General features: G+C 39.1%; 1 protein-coding gene across 1 annotated transcript in view; it reads right to left on the bottom strand.

The window, feature by feature from the left end:
• Window positions 1-7,806, bottom strand: part of LOC147367288 (zinc finger protein 41-like) — a 44,282-nt gene extending 36,476 nt beyond the window's left edge. The window contains exon 1 of the mRNA XM_086414119.1: window positions 7,729-7,806. Within this exon, the coding sequence (XP_086270245.1) occupies window positions 7,729-7,806 (78 nt within the window). The remainder of the gene's footprint in view (window positions 1-7,728) is intronic.
• Between the last annotated feature and the right edge of the window lie 11,288 nt (window positions 7,807-19,094).

Raw genomic sequence — 19,094 nt, forward strand, 5'->3', positions numbered from 1 at the left:
ACTACTGTACAATCCAGAAATTCCACTTCTGGTTATATATTCAAAGGAAATTCAAATAGGAATTGACAGAGATATATGCACTCCTAAAGTTCATTGCAACACTACTCCACAGTAGCCAAGATTTGGAAACAACCTAGGTGTCCATTTAGTGATAATTAGATAAAGGAGATGTGGTACATATTTATTGATATGTATGTATATAGACAATATTATTCATCTAAGACAAGAAAGGAAATTCTGTCATTTGGGACAACATGGATTGACCTTGGGGACATTATGTTCTGTGAGATAAGTTAAACAGAAAAAGGCAAATATTGTATTATATCACTTATATGCAGAATCTTCAAAAACAAAACTATAGAAACAGAGTATAAAGCTGGTTACTAGAGGCTGAGGGGAGAATGAGAAGATATTGGTTGAAGTGTATAAACTTCAGGTTATGAGTAAGTTCTGGGGATCAAATATCCTTAGATATAATCTCCTGGTGAATATAATTAATAATAGTATATTACATATATGAGAGTTGATGAGAGAGAAGATCTTAAATTTTCTCACCATGAAAAAGAAATTGTAATCATATAACATGAATAAGGAATTAGCTATGGCTCTGGTGATGAAAGTGAAAGTGGAAAGTGAAAAAGTTGGCTTAGAGCTCAACATTCAGAAAACAAAGATCATGGCATCCGGTCCCACCACTTCATGGGAAATAGATGGGGAAACAGTGGAAACAGTGTCAGACTTTATTTTTCTGGGCTCCAAAATCACTGCAGATGGTGACTGCAGCCATGAAATTAAAAGACGCTTACTCCTTGGAAGGAAAGTTATGACCAACCTAGATAGCATATTCAAAAGCAGAGACATTACTTTGCCAACAAAGGTCCGTCTAGTCAAGGCTATGGTTTTTCCTGTGGTCATGTATGGATGTGAGAGTTGGACTGTGAAGAAGGCTGAGCGCCAAAGAATTGATGCTTTTGAACTGTGGTGTTGGAGAAGACTCTTGAGAGTCCCTTGGACTGCAAGGAAATCCAACCAGTCCATTCTGAAGAAGATCAGCCCTGGGATTTCTTTGGAAGGAATGATGCCAAAGCTGAAACTCCAGTACTTTGGCCACCTCATGCGAAGAGTTGACTCATTGGAAAAGACTCTGATGCTGGGAGGGATTGGGGGCAGGAGGAGAAGGGGACAACAGAGGATGAGACGGCTTGATGGCATCACTGACTCGATGGACATGAGTCTGGGTGAACTCCGGGAGTTGGTGATGGACAGGGAGGCCTGGCGTGCTGCGATTCATGGGGTCGCAGGGAGTCGGACACAACTGAGGGACTGATCTGATCTGATCTGGTGGTGGCTCAGATAGTAAAGAATCTGCCTGCAATGCAGGAGACCCGGGTTCAATCCCTGGGTTGGGAAGACCTTGGAGAAGGAAATGGCAACCCACTGCAGTATTCTTGCCTGGAGAATCCCATAGACAGAGGAGCCTGGCAGTCTAGAGTCCATGGGGTTGCAAACAACCGGATATGACTGTACAGCTACCACTTCACTTCAGTGGTGGAAATCATTTTGTAATATATCAGTGTATCAAGTCAATACACTGCCCATGCTAAATTTGCATAATAGAATATGTCAATTATATCTCAATAAAATTAGAGAATAATAATAAGTAAATGTTGTGCCTTAAGAAAGGAAAGTGCTTCATGAACAGTAAGGACTTAGTTAAAAGATTGTACTCCTTTAAAGGATATGAGAAAAATGGACCTAATTCAAATGTCACAAGTGAAAAAAAGAAAGTGGATTCCTAAAGCCTTCTGTCTTGGGGTCCTGGTTGCACTTCCTGCATATAATGATGCCTTGAGTCCTAACTAGGACTTTTATGTGTAAAATATCTGTAGAATTGGACTAATGATTACAACCATGTTATGTAAGAGAGGCCTTTATATATAAGTGCAGCCAGAGTGTTTTCACACTTCAGTCATGTGAATGCTGGGGCAAGGCCCTCTGTGGTCCAAGGGATGAAGCCATGCCAGTTACTCTCTACCCATAACACCATCCCCTCAGCTTTCCACAGGTTTAGTTGAAATGAAAACATGGAAGGCAAAACACTCGTCAAAACTAAGGCACGCTGAAATGAAGACAAAACTGTTCTTTTGTGTTTTTTGACAAATCGATTCTTTATTTTCTTCCAGTATGTCAAGTTCTCACAACACTCACCACGCATAATCAGATCTTTGCAAATTCATGGAAGTAGGAATGTATAAAGGGGAAGGAAGAAAAGAAGAGAAAGGTGTTGGGGTAAGATTTGTAGAGTTAGCTACAAAGGTGAGAGCAGTAAAACAAGCGCTAAACCAGATAAAGTGCTGGAATGCCTGATTCTTTCCATGAGAATGGTAACTGCTGTAGTTCTGAACTCCAGGCAAAACCTTGGATTATTGTTTTGCTGAAAGTTTTACTCTCATTTTAGGTGCAAATGATTCATTAACAAAAGAAACCACTCATTACACACAAACAATTTCAATTTTTTTATAGAGGACTGCTTGGCTTAATTTCAATATACAATCATTAAAAAAAAAGGAAACAGTAAAAGTAACAGCATATATGTCACCAAATTGGGCTGATAACCTACATCCAAATTTGAACAGCACTGAGAACCTCGTTAACAGCAATCTGGAGTCCCAATTAGGAAAGGGTCCCAGATAGTGTGTTCATCCACAGGTGAGCCTTCAAATTGCAGCTCTGGGGGCTCCTGCTTACAATCCCAGACCAAAAACTGATATCATCATCAGTTTGCATGCAAAAATGCAGCTCTTGTTTTTCTTTAACTTTTGCAGTGAAGCTTGTCTCACCTTGTGAGTCATAAGACTTCTTAGACCCTGGGACAGGTCGGGGAGGTCGGCCAGACCTCCAGTGGCTCAAGAATTCCAAGACCCTCTCCTGTTCTTATCTAAAGTGCCACTGATTTCCTGTGTTTGCAGGCAGGCAAAGAATTCAGGCAGTGTCCAGGCAGGTCAGAAGCAGGCTTCTGAAGCCTGAACAAGACTTCCTCCATTTTAATTTTCCTAACCTTCCTATATCCATTAACTTATTGGCAGCAGTAGTAGTAATCACAGATGTTCTACAAGGCACAATTCTGTTCATCTCTGAAATTTCATAACTCTGGTTCCTTGCAAATTCTTACCTAAGGATTCTAAGAGAAAGCTAATACTGGAGACAGAAAGAGTAGGAAATAACATTTGAGTCCATAATACCTGAGTTCTCATGGGGGAAAATAATAGGTGGTACCCTTTCAAAATAAATGATCAACATGTCCTAGACATCCAAAATAAAAAAAGAGTTCCTAACTGATACATGAAGTAGTTTCTACATCATTGGTTACAATATATACAAATCAAGGGGCTGTTTCAAAAAATGTATGATAGGATTTAGGGAAGATAGTCTGTTCACAATAGTTGATAAAGATCTCTAATAAGTAAGATTCCCAAATTTGAGAGGTTGGTCCACATAGCAGTCCCTCAGTGCATTGTCACAATCTTTCAGTAAGTGGGTATGATTATTAAAGTCCAGATAATTCCCAGTAAAATGTAGCAACCAATACTCTTCCAAACACAACATATAACACATGAAATAGGTACATTATACTTGTGTTAACTGTCTTATAATGCTATTCGGTTCCCTGCCACCAGATAGCAGTGCATTTTGTAATGCCTTCAAGGATAAACATACAGGGGTTCTCAGGAACCCATTATCTAAACAGTTTTTTCCATGCATACGAATTCAGTTCAGTTCAGTCACTCAGTCATATCTGACTCTAGGCAACTGCATGAATTGCAGCACGCCAGGCCTCCCTATCCATCACCGACTCCTGGATTCTACCCAAATTCATGTCCATTGTGTCGGTGATGCCATCCAACCATGTGATTCTCCATCGTCCCCTTCTCCTCCTGCCTTCAATCTTTCCCAGCATCAGGATCTTTTCCAATGAGTCAGCTCTTCTTATCAGGTGGCCAAGTATTAGAGTTTCAGCTTCAACATCAGTCCTTCCAATGAAAACTCAAGACTGATCTCCTTTAGGATGGACCGGTTGGATTTCCTTGCAGTCCAAGGGACTCTCAAGAGCCTTCTCCAACACAGCAGTTCAAAAGCATCAATTCTTCGGCACTTAGCTTTCTTTATAGTCCAACTCTCACATCCATACATGACTACTGGAAAAACCATAGCCTTGACTAGATAGACTGTTGTTGGCAAACTAATGTCTCTGCTTTTTAATATGCTTTCTGGGTTGGTCATAACTTTTCTTCCAAGGAGTAAGCAGGGTGACAATATACAGCCTTGACGTACTCCTCTTCCTATTTGGAACCAGTCTGTTGTTCCGTGTCCAGTTCTAACTGTTGCTTCCTGACCTGCATACAGGTTTCTCAAGAGGCAGGTCAGGTGGTCTGGTATTCCCATCTGTTTCAGAATTTTCCACAGTTTATTGTGATCCACACAGTCCAAGGCTTTGGCATAGTCAATAAAGCAGAAATAGATGTTTTTCTGGAACTCTCTTGCTTTTTCGATGATCCAGCAGATGTTGGCAATTTGATCTCTGGTTCCTCTGCCTTTTCTAAAACCAGCTTGAACATCTGGAAGTTCATGGTTCACGTATTGCTGAAGCCTGGCTTGGAGAATTTTGAGTTTTACTTTACTAGCATGTGAGATGACTGCAATTGTGCGGTAGTTTGCACATTCTTTGGCATTGCCTTTCTTTGGGATTGTAATGAAAACTGACCTTTTCCAGTCCTGTGGCCACTGCTGAGTTTTCCAAATTTGCTGGCATATTGAGTGCAGCACTTTCACAGCATCATCCTTTAGGATTTGAAATAGCTCAACTGGAATTCCATCACCTCCACTAGCTTTGTTCATAGTGATGCTTTCTAAGGCCCACTTGACTTCACATTCCAGGATGTCTGGCTCTAGGTCAGTGATCACACCATCATGATTATCTGGGTCATGAAGATCTTTTTTGTACAGTTCCTCTGTGTATTCTTGACACCTCTTCTTAATATCTTCTGCTTCTGTTAGGTCCATACCATTTCTGTCCTTTATCAAGCCCATCTTTGCATGAAATGTTCCCTTGGTGTCTCTAAAATTCTTAAAGAGATCTCTAGACTTTCCCATTCTGTTGTTTTCCTCCATTTCTTTGCATTGATCACTGAGGAAGGCTTTCTTATCTCTCCTTGTTATTCTTTGGAACTCTGCATTCAAATGGGTATATCTTTCCTTTTCTCCTTTGCTTTTCACTTCTCTTCTTTTCACAGCTATTTGTAAGGCCTCCCCAGACAGCCATTTTGCTTTTTTGCATTTCTTTTTCTTGGGGATGGTCTTGATACTATCTCCTGTACAATGTCACAAATCTCCATCCATAGTTCATCAGGCATTCTGTCCATCAGATCTATTTCCTTAAATCTATTTCTCACTTCCACTGTATAATCATAAGCAATTTGATTTAGGTCACACCTGAATGGTCTAGTAAATTTAAGTGGTCTTCAATTTAAGTCTGAATTTGGCAATAAGGAGTTCATGATCTGAGCTACAGTCAGCTCCCGGTCTTGTTTTTGCTGACTGTATAGAGCTTCTCCACCTTTGGCTGCAAAGAATATAGTCAATCTGAGTTCAGTGTTGGCCATCTGGTGATGTCCATGTGTAGAGTCCTCTTGTGTCATTGGAAGAAGGTGTTTGCTATGACTAGTGCGTTCTCTTGGCAGAACTCTATTAGCCTTTGTCCTGCTTCATTCTGTACTCCAAGGCCAAATTTGCCTGTTACTCCAGGTGTTTCTTGACTTCCTACTTTTGCATTCAAGTTCCCTAGAAAGAAAAGGACATCTTTTTTGGGTGTTAGTTCTTAAAGATCTTGTAGGTCTTCATAGAACCGTTCAACTTCAGCTTCTTCAGCATTACTGGTTGGGCATAGACTTGGATTACCGTGATATTGAATGGTTTGCCTTGGAAATGAACAGGGATCATTCTGTCGTTTTTGACATTGCATCCAAGTACCGCATTTAAGACTTTTTTGTTGACTATGATGGCTACTCCATTTCTTCTAACGGATTCTTGCTACAATAGCAGAAATAATGGTCACCTGAGTTAAATTCTCCCATTCCAGTCCATTAATTCACTGATTCCTAAAATGTCAATGTTCACTCTTGCCATCTCCTGTTTGACCACTTCCAATTTTCCTTGATTCATGGACCTAACATTCCAGGTTCCTATGTGATATTGCATAGGCATTAGTAGACATTAAAATTCCTTGGGCTTTATCCTTTTGAGCAAGGTAGTATACCTACTGCATAGAACAAACAGTGCAATCAAACATGTCAGTTAAGGGTTAAGTTTGGTATAGCTGAAATACTGCTGAGTCGTTAAACGAATGTAAAACATCTTTGTCATACATTAAGCTAAGTTCATGTGGTTTCAATGTAGTAGGCATTCATGTAGTAATGATCAAGGCTTGAACTACATCTTTATCAGTGTTGTGTAATCTAGCAGATAGATAAATTTTGTCCATGGAAAGCCAAAGTTAGGAAAGGATTGACCTTGTTTGTTGGGCAGGTGAAGTGATCCTGAGGCCAGATCCAGCTCATATTTCTCCACCTGAAGATTCCCCAATATCTTTCTCCATATTTTTTTTTTAATTGTAGCTTGAGGTGTCAATGACAATCCACATTACAGTCAGGCTTCCAAGAGTAGTTTATTCACAAGAATAACAATGTGTTAATGGCATATGTTTCCATTTTTCCTGTCTGAGGGGCATCATTAACATGGTATTTTCCTTCCCCTGTGCAATGACATCAGCAGGTACAGTAGGACTGGAAGTATGCTTCACCCAGATTTTACCTTCAGCTGCATATATTTCATTTGTGGTTCTAAACCCTTTATCACCTCTAACTGTTAGTAAATTGGGAGGTTCTCCTTTTTGTATTTTGAAAATTACACATGAAAGAATCCACAATTGGACAATTCAACCATGTTTATTAATAAATAGATCATCCTCTCCTTCATTTTATAAAATTAGTTGGATTTCTCCTTGGTAATCTGGACCTATGATTCCCCTACAAACACAAATCCCCTTTAAAAACTGGAGCATTCGTTGATTAATCCAAAGTGTCCAGGGGGCATTTTAATTCCAATACCAGTTGAGATAGCACATACCAATCCCTTAGTAAGTGTATGATCAGGTATAGAGTATGAATCCAGTCCAGGGACCTCAGGAGTAGCTCAAAAAGGAGCTGGTGCTCTTGGGGTAATTTCCAAATACTTAATTGTTAAAGAAAAACTGGAGCTGCAGTTTTGTGAGCAAAGTGATAATAATATCAGTTTGCATCCCACAATTATAAGCGAGAGCCTCCAAAGCTCAATTTGATGTCTTACTCGTGGGGTAGATGCACCGCCCAGGACTCTTTCCCAATTGGAGGATTGTTCCCTTACCCCCATTAGAGTTCTTTGGCAGATGCCCCTCCAAGAGTTCCTATTCAAGTCCTATCAGAACTTTCACAGGGGACATTGCAGGGAGGAACCACAATGAAAGGAGTGGGTTTCTAATCCAGCTGCCCAGCATAGCCTTAAACAGATCCCAAGCATCAGTGAGCTTCATTTTCCTCTCATATAAGAAGAAACTATGACTTCTTGTCCTGCCTACCTCTGAAGGCTATTGTGGATCAAAGAGGATAACATGGAAAGTTTTTTGAACTCTCGTACCATTCCAATGTCAGTATGAGAGGAGAGCAGGGGATAAGAATCTGCACCATCAAATGCCTCTTGGTCACTGCTGGACATCAGCTCTCTTAGATTATCACTTATCCCCAGAGGGTGTTAGGGAAAACTCAGGGCTCATGCATCCTCTAATTCACTTAAGAATTTGGGTGCTGAAGTTTATTCTTTAATGCTCAGCACATGAGACTTTTAAGAGGGGACATTCTCTCATAGTGTTAGTTCTAGGGAAATTTATATCAATGCTGTCTTTCTTTTGCACAAGCAAGTAGGAGAGTTAAGCATGTTGTATCATCTTGTGTGTGCTAAGTCGCTTCAGTTGTATCTGACTCTCTGTGACCCTATGGACTGTAGCCCCTGGGGCTTCTCTGTCCATAGGATTCTCCTGGCAAGAATACTGTAGTGGGTTGCCATGCCCTCCTCCAGGGGATCTTCCTGACCCAGGGATGGAACCCACATCCTTATGTTTTCTGAATTGATAGGCAGGTTCTTTACCATTAGCCCCACCTGGGAAGCCTGTACAGGAAGCCTGTACATCACATTTTAGCAGGTCATGTTCCTCTGTAAAGAAATATTAAATTATTACATTATAGAAAGTAGGAGTACATATTTATAACTGTAGTATCAAAGGCTAAAGAAGATGTTTTTACTTTATTCTGATTCTCTGCTCCCTTTCTTTTCTGAAAGACCGATTGTGCTTCTAACCAGGAAAGCATGTTCTAAGAAAACACATGGAAAGAGTCCCAAGTTTGCCCCTTTATTATCTCTAGATCTTAACTCCACCCATTGTTAATTTTCCTCACCAGTTTCAATTTCATGGTTCTCAGCAGAGTGCCAATATATTCTCCATGCATGATCCTTGGAAAAAGTTACTACTTTTATTGATAAATGACAGATCACAAAAGAAGTTTGAAGGAAGCCATCATGTGTACTTCTGTCATTAGTTCAAATTTTTTGTTCCTTTTAGGTACCAAGATAAAGGAGATGTGCAGTTAGGCAGTAGGAAAATAAGCAAATGGTCAAAAGGATTTTGGATTTTTACAAATGATGTCTGTCTCCTCATGTGTGTTCTTAGTCAAATAGGGCAGGAAAATAAGCCCCAGGTAAAGTAATTGAATCTTTAGAACAACATAAAGAGGGCTGAGTACTCATAAAAATAAGCCTAGAGTTCAGTCAGAATTGATGCCTTTACTTGACTGCCTTGTGTTTATTTTGACATTCCCTTTATATATACACATTTAAACCTCAGTGGAAATTATAGAATGATGATATAAATAGTGGCAAACTGTATAAATAAAATATAGTGTCTAGGTTTGAAGTCATATAAAATTAAACATGTATGGAGACATGTCTGTGTTATGCCACAAATTACGATCGTACAGTAGGGTTCTGATACTGGATTCACATACAGCAATGCATGTCTACACTGAAAACTTGAAAAAGAATTACCAAGCTGTTTGTAGCTTTGCAAATATTAAGGTTTTTTTAATCATATAAACAACCTGTCTGAAAAACTTCTATATACTTTTTCTTAAAAAAGTATTTATTTGACTGCTCTGGGTCCTAGGTGCAGGAGGTGGGATTTTTCTTTGGGACATGAGAACTCTTAGTTGCAGCATGCAAAATCTATTTCTCTGACCAGAGATTGATTCTGAGCCCCCTGCATTGGGAGCACTAAATCTTAGCCACTGGACCACCAGAGAAGCCCCAGCTTCTATATATTCTTAATGGAATAAAGGCAAACTCTAGAAACCATAGCTGCTACACTACTACAGAATTCTTTTAACTCCCAACTGCGCCACCAAGCCAAAGCCACAAAAAATAATATCTCTGCTCACTGTTAGTTCAGTTCAGTTGCTCAGTCATGTCCAACTCTTTGCATCCCTGTGAACTGCAGCACATCAGGCTTTCCTGTCTATCACCAACTCCCGGAACTTGTTCAAACTCATGTCCATTGAGTTGGTGATGTCATCTAATCCTCTGTCGTCCCCTTCTCATGCCTTCATTCTTTCCCAGCATCAGGATCTTTTCCAATGATAACTAGGCACTCAATATATTATACAAGAGAAGGTATTTTTTTACATCTTTCTATAGCATGTCTTTGCAAAGCATGGGCTAATCTTCACTGAGATGTAGCAAATGATGACAAGATCATGTATTCAGTCCCCTATTTTAAGTCACCACATAGCCATAGATTAAACATTTCAACCATTAAAAAAATCAACCCAAATTTTTATCATTTAAGAAAATAAATCCTGTTTGACTAAATCTACAAGGGCAAACATTTTTACAAGGAAATACTTCAAACACAGAATGATTCCAAAGGCATCATAAAAATAGCCACCAAATATGAGAGCTCTCCAACAAACTCAAAGAACAGAAAACCAAAACCAAAATCCAAAACAATAACCAAAGATTCTTACTGCCTTTCTCAACAAATCTACAAATTTACATTCAGTGCAAACTCCTGTTTACAGAAACAAAACAAAAAACATTGTTTTCATCTTGTACATTTATTCTTCACTTCTTAAAAAATAAAGCCATATTTATAGTAAAGACATTAAAATAGAAAAAATTAATTCTTTCTCTCCGATCATGATTTTTCTCTTGTTTAAGATGACTGAGATTTTCTGTTTTAGAAGAAAACAAGTACCCGAAAAGAATCTATGAGACTGAGAAATAAAATATTAGATTTGGGAATAGAGTGTATAGTCCCATTCTCTACAAAAACCTCACAGCTATGATCTCTTTGTTGACAATTGAGATTCCAGGAATTTAGGGTTTGGAATATTTGTATTCACTAGTTAGTTTGTAAGGGAAAGCAAAAGAGGAAGGAGAAGAAACTTTGGCACATGTCCAGTCACAGCCTTTATGCCTACAGAATCCTGGTGTATGTTTCAGTCCAGGGAAAATGCCACCTCTCACCTAGATCCAGACCACTGGGCATTGGAAGCTGAGCTGCCAAAAGAGTGAAGAAACAAAGGTCAGTGGTCACCAACTAGCTGCCACATCCTTCCAAAGTCTTCACATTCTCAAATATCATCCATGCAGATGTCCTCAGAGCCCTTAAAGAAAATATAATTAGGAGATAAGGCATCAATTGGATTTGCCTCTTGACTCTTCTAAGATGACACTACAGTAACAGAGCATGAGAGACAGCTCTCTTATAAAACTTCAGATGCAGGAAATTCACAAGCACACAAATCACTCCACTCAGGTACATCGGAGTGGTAGACATTGAACACCCATGATGTATTGTCTCCCACATTTTTACCAGTAAATTCCCATAATGGAGAAGTGGCCTTGGGTTCTGGGTTCCAAAGATATTTCCTGGTGAATTTCTTAGAACTTTGACTTATGAAGGGTAAAATTGTAAGCGTTAGGAAAAGTTCCTACTTGTTGCGATAGTACAAACTGAGCCAGAACAATTCTGAGTGTAAATTCACTTTCTACGTAGACATCAGCACAGTTTCAGAAACACCATCAAGTTGAGTAAGCATGAAGTGAAACTTCTTTCTTGTTATGATTTTTAATTACCAACTTTGAAGGTCTACTTCTGGGGAGCAATATAACATTTCAAAATGCTCTTGTGTCATACCTTAGAAGGAAACAATGTCAAGAAGCTATGAATAATCCTTAAACCTCAACATATGTAAAACATCCTTCATTTCACTAAGTCCTTTAAAAATTGACCTCATTTGATTTCAAAATCCCCTAGGAAGAAGCCAGGGCAGATACTATTTTCTCATTTTTACAAATGAAGAATCTGAGAAGCTCAGAGTGGTTATTAGGTAAATCGCTAACCCCCAGCCCACATTATAAACTGGAAAACAAGGACTTGCACTTCACCCTCACAACAGCATGGAATAGTAATAGTCCACTGTATCTCAATTTCCTTAACAAAATAATAGCAAATAAGAAGAAAAAGAAAACTTCCATTCTTGACCTCTGGTGAGGTCAAGTTCTCACAAACCACATCCAGTTTCAGAGTGTGTGCATTCTCAGTCACTTCAGTTGGATCCAACTCTTTGTGACCCTATGGATTGTAGCCTGCCAGGCTCCTCTGTCCATGGGATTCTCCAGGCAAGAATACTGGAATGGGTTACTATGCCTTCCTCCAGGGGATCTTCCCAACTCAGGGATCAAACCCTCATCATCTGTTTCTCCTGCATTGCAAGTAGATTCTTTACCCCTGAGCCACCGAGGAAGCCCAGATTCAGAGTAAATCTACATATAGGCAAATTTTAACGTTTTTCTTTAATTCATATTCAAATATTGCACAGAAAAATATTATTATCAAATGTTTATTGAGGGCTTGTGATGCAGTCAGTGTTTATGACAATAAGCTGAAAATTTACATTTTACTTACAATTTATGTTTTGCTGAATATTCATATCTATCAAACCGTATAGAATGTTTGATAAATTTATATGCATAAAAATATGAAAGTAAAATATATTGGTGACTGCATTTTTTTTCATTTTTCATCTAAATATTTTGGCATCTTATCATGGAAAAATCAAAGACCAAAGGGGTAAAAAAAAATCTGCTACTCTGAATCCTAGGCTCTTCCACTGGGAACATGGTCTTAATAAAAAGAGTTCTAGACTTTCAGGCAGGAGATACAGATAGTAATATTAGATTTACCCCAATAAATGTTTTTAGAAGATTCATTTAGTTCCTCCCCTTCTGAATCTGGTAAATATAAATATGGGGCTCTTATCAAGAGGACAAAGAAACTCAATAATCTTAAAAAAAAAAAGTGAAGAAAGTTTTAATGATGGAAAGTCAATTGAGAGTTGGAGGAACTTTGCAAGTAAAAAATTTTTAAATACTGTTGCTGCTGCTGCTGCTAAGTCGCTTCAGTTGTGTCTGACTCTGTGCGACCCCATAGATGGTAGCCCACCGGGCTCCCCGTCCCTGGGATTCTCCAGGCAAGAACACTGGAGTGGGTAGCCATTCTCTTCTCTAGGGGATCTTCTTTATCCAAGGATCCAACCTGGGTCTCCTGCATTACAGACGGATTCTTTACTGTCTGAGTCTCCAAGGTTTAATAAATGATGGTACAACTTAGCCATAAAAAGAAAGAAAAAGGGGAGAACCCTTCTGCACAAGCTCATTTCTGCAAAAACAACAACAACAACAACAACAAATAAAGTTGTGTGTGTGTGGATGAATAAACACAAGCACACTTTTAGAAACACATGTATGAGGCAATGTATGGCCTTATCTAGAAATACACACGTAAAAGGAAACTATTAGCTTCTGGAGAGAGACTAGAGTATTGGAAGTCTGAGATTACAGAAAGACTTTTCTGGTGTCTATAAGAAGCTCACAGGCAAGGATGTTAATTTTGAATTCCCAGAGTTTCAGTTGTAAAGAGAAATTACTAAATAAAATATTGCTTACACAAAAAAGAAATCCTGCTTTCTCCCATTTTGCACTAGATAATCTTTTGTTGTTGTTCAGTCGCCCAGTCGTGTCCAACTCTTTGCAACCCCACAGACTGCAGCACACCAGGCCTCCCTTTCCCTCACCATCTCCCAGAGTTTGCCAAAGTTCATGTTCATTGCATCTGTGATGCTGTCCAGACATCTCATCCTCTGACTGCTCTCTTCTCCTTCTGCCCTCAATCTTTCCCAGCATCAGAGACTTTTCCAATGAGTCATCTGTTTGCATCAGATCCCCCTCCAAGGATCACTGCCTTGTCATTTCCAAGGGGCTTGAGTAACTCAATGAAGCTATAAGCCATGCTGTGTAGGGTCACCCAAGACGGATGGGTCATAGCAGAGAGTTCTGACAAAACGTGATCCGCTGGAGGAGGGAATGGCAAACCACCCCAGTACACTTATTGTGAGAAACTCATCAACTCTATACAATGCCAAAAAGATAATCTTTTACTCAATGTTAATTCATCCATCAACGATTGATGAAGAACGTCCTAATTTCCCAGCACAGTTTGCTGCTATGGGAAGTACCACAGAGGTGAAAAGAGCAAAAAAGTTCCTTCACCTTGTGTATAATTTAACAAAAGAAACAAGAAACCCCAAATAACAATACAAGAGCCTGAAGATAAGTCAATTCTGTGTCAAGTCCTTTAAAACAGTTTTTTGATACTTTACAGTATCACCAGAACGTCAGCAGGGGGCACTTCAAATATGTCTTTGGTGAGTCAGGCTCAGCTCCTGTTCATTCTAGGCCTTTGATGCTTTGTCTGAAAAGTATCGCAGAATGTGAAGCCCTCCGCATAAAACTTTCATGCTCTCCTTTGATTTCCTACATGGACTGAGGTTTTTAACTTTGCTTTTGTTTTTCTTTGAAAATGGAAAATAAAAACTGCTTTTAAACAAATAGGGATTATAAATCCATGGATTATGTTTGTGACATTCTTTTTCGTTTTTATGAGCTGTCCTCTAGGAAAGGCCTAAATCCTTCTCTCCCTCCACCTGTTGCGGTTCCTCTGTGGCAGAATCTGTATCTCTGGTAGGTTCTGATGCAACCCCGCACTGTAAAGCCTTATTCTCTGTGTGCGTATGTATGTGTGTGCTCAGTCACTCAGTCATGTCTGACTCTTTGCGGCCCATGGACTGTAGTCTGACAAGCTTCTCTCTGTCCATGGAATTTTCCAGGCATGAATGCTGGAGTAGGTTGCCATTTCTTCCCGACCCAGGGATTGAACCCGAGTTTCTTGTGTCTCCTGCATTGGTAGGCAGTTTCTTTACCACTAGTGCCACGTGGGAAACCCCAAAGCCTTATTGGGGTTTATGCCATTACAGATGCCATTGCCGTAGAAGGCAATGGCACCCCACTCCAGTACTCTTGCCTGGAAAATCCCATGGACAGAGGAGCTTGGTAGGCTGCAGTCCATGGGGTCGCTAAAAGTCAAACATGACTGAGCGACTTCACTTTCACTTTTCACTTTCATGCATTGGAGAAGGAAATGGCAACCCACTCTAGTATTCTTGCTTGGAGAATCCCAGGAACAGAGGAGCCTGGTGGGCTGCCATCTATGGGGTCGCACAGAGTTGGACACGACTGAAGTGACTTAGCAGCAGATGCCATTGCAATGCATTCTCTCTCTTTTTTGTTTTTCAATTATTCTCTTTTTTAAAAAATCTTAAAAAAAAAATCTAACTGTATTTAAACAAATACTTTAATGTTGATATTAGAACATGACTTTTTTTTTCTTTCTCTTCATTTTTTGTTTTCTTAAGTGTTTGGAAGAGGGGAAGAGATGAATATTTCCAACCCAAAGAAACGAAAATCTTTAAAATGTGTCTGATTTATTTAACACTGTACTTTTATCATTTAAAGCAATTTTCCCTACACCCCACAATTCCTTTGCCCCCAAAGCAAAGAAAGTAACCCTGCTCCCTTTACTTGATGCTGATGGAGGAAGGAGATAGTAGCAAATTAGCAAAATATAACATTTATTTGTACTTTAACTTTTTGAGAGGATAACTCCCAGCTTTACCAATCAAGAACTAATTCTGTCTGAAGAGATTAATCCTCCCTTGGATACGTAGCTACTTGGGTAGCTTTGTTAGGCAATAAATAAAAGAAGAGATGTACAAGACCAGTATCTTCACTTATCAGCTGCTCCAACCTCAGGCCCTAGATTCCAGAGCTACAACTTCAGCTTCATTCTCATCCTCATCCTTATTGTCATATTATCATCTCTGTTTAGATACAGCTTGGGTTTCCCCCTCTCTACAATTCAATCCTAGGATACAGTTGGGTAGCAATGGGAAAGTCTTTTATAGCAATATTTAGTAACATCTTGTTTTTGTTTTTATTAAAGTCAGTAGATTTAAATATTTTTTTCTGGGTTGCCTTTCAGTGTCTCAAAATGTTCCTTTCTTCTTGCCTTTGCTGACTTCTTTTGGTTCCTTATTTTAAGTTGTGGCTAGCGTCATACTCTATCCTTCAGGCGTGCGTGCCTGCTTAGTTGTTCAGTTGGGCGGTGACTCTTTGTGACCCTATGGATCGTAGCCCGTCAGGCTTCTCTGTCCATGGGAAATTTTCCCAGCAAGAATACTGGAATGGGTTGCCATTTCCTCCTTCAGTAAATTTTTTTAATATTTAAAATTATGAATTTATAAATTTTATTTGTATTACCCATGTTTTTTTCTAGGTTAAATATAATTTTGGTGATAGAGACCAGGTTCACTTCAATATAGATGCACTTTTAGAGTCCACTTAGCCATTTCATCATATTAATTTAGCAAAAGAGCCACAAAATAAAAGCTGCAATGAACCATGCATGTAGAAAAAATACCTGCTTCCCAGCTTTTTTTGGTTTGGGCAAGGTTTAGGCAAGGCACTTTGTTAAGGCACAGACAGTCTGGACTTGGAGATCATGTTAGCCTGTGCAAAAGAACACAGAGCAATTGGCAACTAGAGCACCATTAAAATATAATACATCAAATACATTTTCATTCTTTCTTTGGATCACAAAAAACACAAACAAACCCCAAAACACTTTGTGGTTACTGTTATTTAATCTTTCTTGAGTTTCATATTCCCTCCTCTATACAACAGGAATGTCATTAAGTTCAGGCATTTTGAAATGATTAAGTGCAAAAAAGGATGAAAAGTACCCAGCGTGTGCAAATAACAGGACTTTAATTTAAATGATGGATATATAGATAGGTAAGTAGATAGAAAAAACTTTCCTACATGTGGAGTTCTGGAGCTTTCTGGTCATTTTTTTATGCATGCCCATTTAACGTTTTACATTGTTTTAAGCTTACACGGCAAATGTCCTCGCCTATACTTGTTTGTTAAATGTTTATAAAAAGCTTAGTATCTTTTAACCTGAAGCTTTTTATGTCTGTTACAAAGGAAACGTCACTCAGGGAAAAAGTCAAGGCTCACACTATCAGTGATCAGATAACCTTGTGAAGTTTGGGCGAGGCACTTTGTTAACGCACAGACAGTCTGGACTTGGAGATCATTCGAGCCTGTGCAAGAGAACACAGGCACCTGATGCTCCGAGGGCAGCCAATCAAGAGAGCGTCTTGGCGCCACACCCACCTGCCCACTGCTTGTTCCAGGGACTGGAGCCAACCTATCTCCTTTCCTACCACGCTGAGCTGCTGTGAGTGAATTCTTCCTGGAAATCTCTGCAACTCTGATGCACACGCAATATAACCATACAGGCCACTACAAAACCTGTTTCATATTTTTAAAAATTTCTCTTAACTCTTGATTGCTTTAAGTTTATGTCTGTCTGTTAACCTGAAAAATCATTTCAAACATACATTATAAGCATCACACTTCCCTTTAGCAATTATTATTAATACTTAAAAGTTTGCAGTTCTCTGAAAGGCACAGCAGTGCAGATTGATTTGGCTGTCTTGGCAAATATTTCTGGTGAAAATAGGCTTCTTTTGTATTCTATATAAGATAGTAAACATTTCTCCACTTTTGTTTATGTGTTATTTACACCTTGAGCAATGCAATGCAAATGTACTCATTTTATATCTTTTTTAAAGTTAGAATTTACTATAGAATTTTTAGAAGACTGCCATGTCATAGTTGTTCATCCACTGCTTGATCTGTTTGGCTACTTCTAAAGCTCTTATAGGAATTTAATTCCTTTACATGTTCTGTAGGATAGAATGAATGTGCACAATAGTTTTTTAATAATTGTAATAAAAGATAAATTGTGCTGTGGCATTTAACACCTTGAGGCTTCGAAGGCAGCTCAGTGATAAAGAATCCCCCTGCCAATGCTGGAGACCCAGGAGACTTGGGTTCAACCCCTGGATGGGGAAGATTCCCTGGAGAAGGGAATGGCAACCCACTCCAGTAATCATGCCTGAAAAATCCCATGGATAGAGGAGCCTGGTGGACTATAGTCCATGGGGTCTCAAAGAGTCGGACACGATTAAGCACAGCACACATTTAACACTTAAAGATAGAACTCTATTCCATAGAATAACAGACTTTGAATTATTTGAGCACTATCAAGTATTTTGTTTTTGAGAAAAGCTTAAACTGTGAGCCTAATTTAAATTGTATGGGCTTCATCTGTCTAACATATAAATGTAGATTGTGTTTGTGTGTCTGTGAGAGAGGGGGATGGAAGAAGGAGGGATGAGTAGAAGGAAGCATTAGAAGTATTCAGAGAAATAATCCAGTATAGACAGTGAATTGAAGAGTTTGGGTTATGAACCCATTTCTCAGATGTAAACTGGAGTGTATAGAGTTAATTGTCACTCCTGGCTAATTCAAATTTTTTACATTTAAAAAGACATTTGAAAGTATTCTGAGCATTTTGTCAAAGAAAATACAACATCCAAAGTGATTTCATTATTCGTGTTATTTTACTTGCATGCCTGAACACATCATTTTAATAGCTTTATTTAAAATATAATTTATGTACCATAAAGCTCTCCCATTTAAAGTGCATAAGTCCGTGTTTTTTAGCGTATTTATTCAGTTGTACAACCATCACCATAATGTAATTTTTGAACATTTTTATCACCATCCCCTCCAAAATCATCTCCATTTTCCTGCCTCCCCTAGTCCCCAGCACCAGGCAATCATTAATCTACTCTCTGTCCCTAAGGTTTGCCTATTAGTGGATATTTTATGCAAAGGAAATAATAGGATGTGCGTCTTCTGTGACTGGCTTCTTTCACTTAGCATAACAATACACTTTCAGGCTGTCTGACCTCAACATTCTGCCTCTGAGGATAAAATGTTACTTTGCATTTCTTGATGAGTTTGAGGATTGAGTATAATTTGCATAAGGCAAAAATTAGAAACTAGAGCAAGAGGGCTTTTCTCAACTACATAAGCCAATCCATATTACCAAAGTTATAACACCAGACTGTGCAAGTTCAAGCTGCAGAAAAATGTGTGTCCGTGGGTCCTTAGATTGACATTGTCCAGGAGAATTGGCGGGGGAGTGGGGGAACAAAAAACAAAACAGACACTGCAAGTTACAAACAGGAGCCACCAAAAGAAGTTGGGTATTGCCCAAATGTAGTTTAACAACTTAACTTCCCTTTCTTAGAAAACAGATAATTACAGAGTATTTCACATAAAGCCATAAAAACCTTTGTTTGGTGTTTGTGTAGGGGACCCAGAAGAGCCAGACCCCTTAGGAAAAGCAAATTGCCCTCCTAGAGAAAGTAAAAATTTTCCTTCTGCCCTTTCCCCTTCTTCTCCCTGGCAGAGTTGAATCTCATTACAGTTTGCTCAAATATTTGAAAGTGAATTTAGTACCCTCCCCCCAACTTAAGATTTTATAGCCAATAGGTGATGAGGTTCATTTGCATATTTCCAATCACATAAGCAGCCGTGGAGTGGAAACAGTGTCGGACTCATTTTCTCCTCCCCCA

Source organism: Bos grunniens, chromosome 8 (assembly GCF_055505025.1).
Source record: "Bos grunniens cultivar Pamir isolate PY7600 chromosome 8, Bosgru_T2T1.0, whole genome shotgun sequence".
Lineage (NCBI taxonomy): Eukaryota > Metazoa > Chordata > Mammalia > Artiodactyla > Bovidae > Bos > Bos grunniens.